At 32.5% G+C, this 7,761-nt stretch overlaps 1 protein-coding gene across 1 annotated transcript; it reads right to left on the reverse strand.

The window, feature by feature from the left end:
- Positions 1-6: 6 nt before the first annotated feature.
- On the reverse strand, positions 7-5,861 carry LOC134248634 (uncharacterized). Its single transcript, XM_062731041.1, has 3 exons — positions 5,224-5,861; positions 1,739-1,954; positions 7-1,386 (listed from the first exon to the last, which is right to left on the reverse strand). The coding sequence occupies exons 1-3, from the start codon at positions 5,656-5,658 to the stop codon at positions 1,087-1,089; spliced, it is 951 nt and encodes a 316-aa protein (XP_062587025.1). The 5' UTR covers positions 5,659-5,861; the 3' UTR covers positions 7-1,086.
- Between the last annotated feature and the right edge of the window lie 1,900 nt (positions 5,862-7,761).

A 7,761-nucleotide genomic window follows, 5' to 3' on the forward strand; every position in this document is an offset into this window, starting at 1 on the left:
TTATAATGCTTATAAATTACATGTTCCAATACTGAATAAAGATTTTGTATAGATGTTTTACAATGTATATAGGGGAATTTATTTGCACTGCATGGAAATTCAAGTGAGAATGAAATTATATTTTACTGAAATATAAGGTTAACTGTTAAATTGTGCTGTCTGATTGCAAAACTATTTTGACCTGATAATAAACTTCTTTCATACATGTACCTTTTAGTCCTAAAAATGTGTCGTAAATCCATAAATAAACAATTCCTACATAGATGTACAGGTGTGTATTTTACAGTTGAAGCAGTGTCCACAAGAGACAAGCGGACATACATCCCTTTAGGCATAATAAAGACTACTTGATCTAAAAACACTATAAGAAAGAATCTACCAGAGTATCGACAAAGGTTTACAGATGAATATTGAGAATTAGTCAATATAAAACTTAAAGGAACAACTGCTATAAATTAATATACACTGTACTTGTGTAAAATCAAACAATAATATAACTTCATGTACATAATGATGTCAAAGTATTTCAAGCAAACAGCACAAGATTACAGCTTAAATACAAGACCATTTCAAATCTGAGAAAGCTAATCATGTTTTATAATAGAGAAATTCAGACAACATGTATATAATGAAAACAATTTTCCAGAACCAAGAATACATTTACAAGTTGTTTGCCCATGGAAAGGGTCACAGCAATGCTGAAAGGTTTACCTTCCTATTAACATGATAAATATACTTAATATACACATGCCTAACACAAAACTTATAGACAATGAGTGGAAAAAAAGGGACAAACTAATCAGGAAAAAAGCTGCAAAAGAAAGATTTATATACAAAAATATTACCGTACAGTCCGTACTAAATGTACATAAAAACGGAAAATGTTTCAGACACTTAAGCATGCTAATTACTAGGAAGTCACCTCTCATAAAGTAATGTTGCAGAGAATAGTAAAAAGATATATGGAAGTAAAAATGCACCAAAAATAATGCTGGAAGTACCGCTAAACTGAAATTGGTGTGTGTTAAAGACGGACATTTTCTTTTTTACACAACACGTTTTTTTCAGAGAAATCATCAAATTGCTCTATAGCTCAATGGAATAATCCATGTCTCTTTCTGGTTCAATTAGTTTCATATGTTGCACATTTGACCCTTGAGCAATTAGTTGTATCTCAATAGGAAGTTTTTCAAGAAGGTAGTCTTCCAGATGTTCATTTGCGACATCGTTGGTGTCAGGAAGAAGTGTTCTCAAGAGGGCCAAGTCAACTGTATAATCTTTGTACTCGTCTTTCAGATTCTCTTTGACTGCAATCTCCACTGTCACATCACCGATTGTCAGTGCCTCTATAAAACCCTTCACAGTTGTTGTCAGGGGCTGAATGATCTACAAATTTTAAAATACAGTGTGATAATAAAAGGATGAATTCTAATTTGTAGGTTTGCAACAAATTAGCATAGAAACAAAGAAGTTCATAATAAAGACTGATTTTCACACATTTACTACCTGTAGTAATTTTTTTGATACACATACTACCTACCATTGATAACAAATTAAAAAAATTCCTGCGTACTTTCATGAATGATTAAACCATTTACTTATAACCTTCACTGATTACTCGCATTACAATTGTGATGATGCCAAATATTCAATTTACATTGTAATTGAACTTTGTTCATTACATTGTTACATACTTGGGTAATGAACATGGATTAAAATGAAGTTGAATGTTGTGTACCTGTACTTGGGAGTTTCTTGTAGTGTTCAGAGTCTTTTGCGACTGCCATTCATTTACCATACAGTGTGATATGGACAAATACTGGCCTATTTTCAGATCTTCTTCAGCCATATCACGCCACAGGGTTACGTCGATCTTTTTACCATCTTCTTGTAAGCTTATTGTCCTGATGACGGTGTCTGAACCACTCACTTTCACAGTTCTAGTAGATTCAATCTGTCAAAATAAATTGAAATTGTTGACTTACTTAATTATGTAACATTTCAGAATGTGTTCATATTATTGTAAGGCTTAAAAAAAAGTTTGTTTCCTGTAACAATCAAGGGTCGGTAAGTCGGAATTTTTTTTTTTTTATTATGAATGGTCAAACATCCCCGGACAGAAAATACTACGTGTTATATTTACAGTGGACACCCAATATGGCATCCGAAATGGCTGCCAAGCCGCAGAAAACGAACTTCAGAAAGTTGTAGGGGGAAACTTTTGTTACAATAATGATTACTCTTTATATTTAAGGTACATGTACACTAAGTTGACATATTTTATGTCTACAAGCTATTTTTTAAAATTTAATAAATGGAATCAGCTGATTGATCAAATGAAGTTTTGCCGTTTGCCATAAAAAAATCCACCCAGGGATAATTTGAATGGGTCGGTCGGGTTACAGGAAACAAAGAAATTTTTTTTTTAGGCCTAAGGATTAACATGCTTTAAAGTAGATTTTTTTTGTGATGTTTACTTTACATAACATTAAATATAAAATACATGTTTTTTGCATGTTCTACCAACATGAAATTTTTGCATGGTTATATGCTACTCTAATAATACACTGAGAAAGTTTTATTCTAAAAATAATTGAATCAGAATTTCGTTGCCTGCGCAGTCAAATTTTTAATATTATTTCAAAATTATTGAGGCCTATGAACATTTGTAAATCTAGATGTCTCTTATTTCAAGATATCAAGGTTGAGATATCATTATATATGAGTTTAGTGATTTTGAAAGACGGAACTTCTGCTTATACGGTACAATGCTTAGTCTTATGTGTACACATTATGTATAGTTACATAAATAAGAATATTGAAAAATGTGCTAAATAAAATGTGAACTGACTTTTACAGAAATTAATTTCTGTGTCAGACAGTGTCAAATATCATACATGCTAAATATAATACATTTACATATCCATGATACTGAATTTGAGTCAAATATGATTTGCTATTGAATTGAAGATGTTGAAATGAAATAAAAGAATTCTATGCTGAAGTATGAGGGGAATGGTATGGTGAAGTACAAGGGTTAATCAAAAAGTTAATGGAATTTCTTTCTCAAATTTTATTATGATTTGATTGAAGAAAGCAATAGGCATATTCATAATACCATCAATTCTCGAATTATCGCCATTCAATTCATCTCCATTTTCGCAATACCGCCATGATTTCCCAAGAACATTTTTCCTGCCATATAAAATTCGCATAACGCCATCCATCATCCTTTTTTCAAAACAAACGTCCATTTTTAAGTGTCAATTTTCAAATTTATGAAGATGATCAATGGATTGGCTTGTGTGATTATTTTATGCATAAACGCCTTCGGCGTTTATGCAAATTATCACACAAGCCAATCCATTGATCACTTCATGAATCCGAAAAATAAGACAGTTATTCCTTAATTATTTTGATGAACTCTGCTTTAAACCAAGGACCAACCTAGGGGGCGACTGAGGCGAAATAGTCGCTTTGGAGCTCCAAACTTCGCTGTAATTTATCATGAAAGCGAAGTTTAAGTCGCCTTAACATTTGCAACCCCTTTATTGAAAATAATAAAAGAATCTTTCAAGAAACATGATAGAATCGTCAGTAGCTTATAAGTCTTGTTTAATCACTGCTGGAATAAACGAAACAGCAGGACACTTGCACCTGTTTCACTACCAATGACCAATGCGTCGATGACTCTGTCGGAACTCCTCTAGATTTTACACTTCCGGTTATGAAAAACTCCATTGTTACAAGTTATGCACAACCAGACGCAAAACAGCTGGTCAGCTATCGATGTCATGCCAAAGATGTTGAAGACGATTTTAAATCTTTTTTTTGCCAAATAATTAATTCATGCTGTGAATATACAGACATACTTTTACTGTTAAACTGTGGAGTTATTGACCGTCTAACAAATTACACGTCTGATACACGGAGTTCAATCAGCATGCAGTACGTAGTACATGCACATCAAAACTTTTTTCAGAAATAAAAAAAAATATTAAAAACAAATTTTGAAGATAAAATAACAAAAAATTATCATCATGCTATGAGGCTGAAAATTTGAAATGAAAAGATAAATTTAAAAAGTTAATTGTGCATATTATGCAAAATGAACAAAAAAAAAAAAATTAAATTGTCATTGTTTTAAAATTTTTTTTATTTTTTATTTATTTTTTTTTTGCTTAATATACCTTGTAATTAAAAAAAATCAGATTCTTTTGTAAAATTTTTACTAGAATATCAATACAAAAAAAATTAATGAAATGTATAAATTTTTAAGTTATAAACAATGAAATGGTTTCATTTTTAAAAAGTTTATAATGATCAGTGAGTGTCGCACGCGCCATGAAGTCTCCCTAAATTTTAAAACTTCTCCCTAAATTTCTCTGAGGGAGAAGTGAAGTCTCCCTAAATTTTAAGTCTAGGTTGGTCCCTGTTAAACAATGCAAAGTTTGCTTAATAATGATTATACGGTATAAATTTTGAACGTTTCAATGATGCCATAAACAATAAATTTATTCAAGAAACTATTTTATAGCATGTTTTTTTTTCAATACCGTGGTATCAGACGTGCCGATTTACATGTACATAAACACACATGTACATGTCTTTATTTCATAACTGCACATTTTGTTTTAAAGAAATTGTACATAAAAAATACTTGAAGTATTTTAAAATTTAGAAATATGTTTTGTATGTATACATGTACATGTAATTATAAGAATAGAAACGCTTTATGGTATTTCTAAGAACGGTAACTCTACTTCTTGTTTCCTAAGATATGGGAAATCCAAATCATCGCCAAATTCGTTATACCGCCACGATTTCTAAATTACAAAAGGTGGCCGTTTATCGAGAATTAACTGTATAGGTCTTTGTCAAACAATATTTGAAAATTTTAACAACACAAAGATTCATATGAGGTCAAGCAATTGTAATACATATAGATTGACAAACACCGTAATTCTCATGTTATATGCCACTTACTGACTTAGTGGGATTTTTTTTCCTATTCCACGTTTCAAGAATAAAAATGATAATGGATGAGTACTGTAAATCACTTTTTATTCGCGAGAAAAGTATTTTCGTATAATTACGCGAGACGGTATGCTTGCAAAAAAAATTTTCTTGTGTATATTAGCTTCACAAAGGAAATAAAATATGAAAAGAATCCATGATTTTTTTTAATCAACCCTCATGATTATATTAAAATTTGTACTATACCTTTGACAGCTGTCCCTGTACTGTTGAAATAGTTCTTGGTGGTAATGTTAAGACTTCCTCTATCTTTTTCAGTGGGGAAGGTGGGAGGATGAGGTATACAGCTCTTTGTACCACGGAATCTGGAATGGACATGCTTGCCTTTGCCATTATCTTTGTTTTGTGAGACATGGCCACCTTCCCATTTTTAATGATGAAGTCTCTTATAAGAAGTGTTTTACCTTCTTGAATCATTCTGTCCTTTCCTGTACAACTTGCTAGAATTGCACCAGATTTGTCAGCCAAGCTAAAGTTTATAAGCTCGGCATCTTCTCCATTACTGTTCTTAAATTTTGCAACATGTCCAATCTTTATGACCTTGGCAATCAAGCTTCCTGAGTAAGGAGTTGGCCTACTACTTGACATCTCTTCTATTTCAGCAATGGTCTTTTGTGCCATTCTGAAAGTAAATTGATATTATACATTTATAATATATCACATGAGCAATGCTTTGTATTGTAGTAATTCTAATAATCTGCATGCCTACATTACAAAATACACCTAAGTCATATTGCATTCTAACTATAAGAATTCTAAAGTCTGAAACATACTCATTGAATTTAATGATTCTACAATCAAACTCAGTATTTAGAGGTTAAAGCAATGGTTCCTACAAGTAAGCTACTATGGGTTTGTGATCTGAGTAATAACACTCTAATGTAGCACAGGAAATCTGATCTGAACTCATATTTGTGTAGACATGGTCTAAACATGTTCCGTAATCTGTAGTTGGATATGTGAGCAGCTGTTTTAGATTGTTTCTTTGAACAAATTGGCTTAATTGAACTTGAGTGAGAAAGTCCACATTAGTATCCCCCATTATAATGATAGGTTTACTACAGTCTAAATGTTTGAGCATTTCACATAACAATCTGCACAAATTTCCTTGCGTGGTTTTTTGAGGACAACAATAAAGGAAAACAACTTGGTGCAAAATATCACAATGATAGAAACTTGCAAGAACACTTTCCACATCCTGACACAAGACCAGTCTTTGAACCTTTGAGAATGCTACCTTTGTGTATAGAACAATACCTCTACAAGGCCTCTGAGTACTGTTAATATGTATACTGTCAAATCTATGTAATCTGAAACCTTCTATCTCATAATCAGAATTGTTATCTGAACTGTTCAATCTACTTTCAGCTATGGCAATAATGTCACTTGCTAGTAAGTTGCTCTCTCGTTTGAGATCTTCAATGTGCAAATGAAGTGACCTAGAGTTGTGAAAGACTACTTTTAGATTTTCAGGAATATTTCCTAAGATTGGCACACAAGATTTCAAAATTGCATCTGAACGCAGTCTTTTCATTTCCTGAATAACATCCCTGGACACACATATTTTTTTCTCATTCAATTCTAAGATGTGTATGTTTTCTATTTTCTTCACGCGACTTAACCCAACATAATGCATATGCTCTCTTTTGTACTTTCCAAAGTGCAAGACAGCTTTTTCCATTGTTGAGCCTTGTGATTTGTGAATAGTTTTAGCACAAGCTAAACGAAGTGGAAACTGCCGTCGAATTGCATATGCTCCTTTATGCTGACCAACAGTGAATTTACGAGTTATTTCTAGAATTGGAGTCCATTTCAAACAGCAATGTTGGGTATACAAATGCGTATATTTCCGACGGGCATTACTTCCTATGCTGTCATCTTCAAATTCAACCCATATAATGCTGCAGCGATTTGAATTTTTAACTCTAAAATCCAACTTCTTGACAATGCATACAGTTCCATTGGTGAGGCCATCATCAACGTCAATATTTACACAGATCTCAGCAGCAAGGTCTTCAACGATATACAGGATTTTGAATAACCCCATTGTTCTTGTCGGATCATCAGGTATTTTTCGTATTATCTTATCCTTAATTGCTTCATTTATGTCACCTGAAATACAATCTAAGGCAGGAATTGCACTTTTTTTGGTTTCATCTGCATTTTCAAATGCTTCCATGTTATGCATATCAACTTGTGAATTTATGGTAAACAAATGTGGGGCTGATGAAACATTTAACCCAGTATTTGTTTCAAATATTCTCATTTTCAATTTTGCAAGGTCTTCATTTGTGTGCAATCCTTCTCTCAATCTGTTTAGAAGTTTTGCAAACTCCTTATCATCTTTCTGTCGCATGATTTCTGTCAATTCAAACATCTGGAAGAATTCTTGCCAGAGATTAATGGCCAAAGGTCCATATCCATCCTTTATTTGTAGAAATATCCAACCGTCAAAGACTGGTTTTAATTGAAACAAATCCCCAATAGCAATAATGCTCACACCACCAAATGGTCTGTCTGTTGCAAAAATCTCTTGAAGTCTTAAATTGATGTAATTAAACATTTTGTTGCCAACCATAGATATCTCATCAATAAAAATGACTTTTAAAGATCGAAATTTCACTCTGAAGGAGTCCAATTGCTGTACATCTAAGGGTTTGTAATTCAAGCTCTGATTGGCTGGGATACAAAACAAAGAATGTATTGTGTGGCCACCTATATTGT

Source organism: Saccostrea cucullata, unplaced genomic scaffold (genome assembly GCF_032062105.1).
Source record: "Saccostrea cucullata isolate Sc308-1 unplaced genomic scaffold, CSIRO_AGI_Scuc_v1 ctg19996, whole genome shotgun sequence".
Lineage (NCBI taxonomy): Eukaryota > Metazoa > Mollusca > Bivalvia > Ostreida > Ostreidae > Saccostrea > Saccostrea cuccullata.

Excerpts from the sequence above, each read along its gene's own strand:
- LOC134248634 (XM_062731041.1), bottom strand. The coding sequence starts at position 5,658 with ATGGCACAAAAGACCATTGCTGAAATAGAAGAGATGTCAAGTAGTAGG. Across the intron at positions 1,955-5,223 it reads TACAGGGACAGCTGTCAAAG|ATTGAATCTACTAGAACTGT; the intron begins GTATAGTACAAA and ends TTATTTTGACAG. Across the intron at positions 1,387-1,738 it reads CAAGAAACTCCCAAGTACAG|ATCATTCAGCCCCTGACAAC; the intron begins GTACACAACATT and ends TAAAATTTGTAG.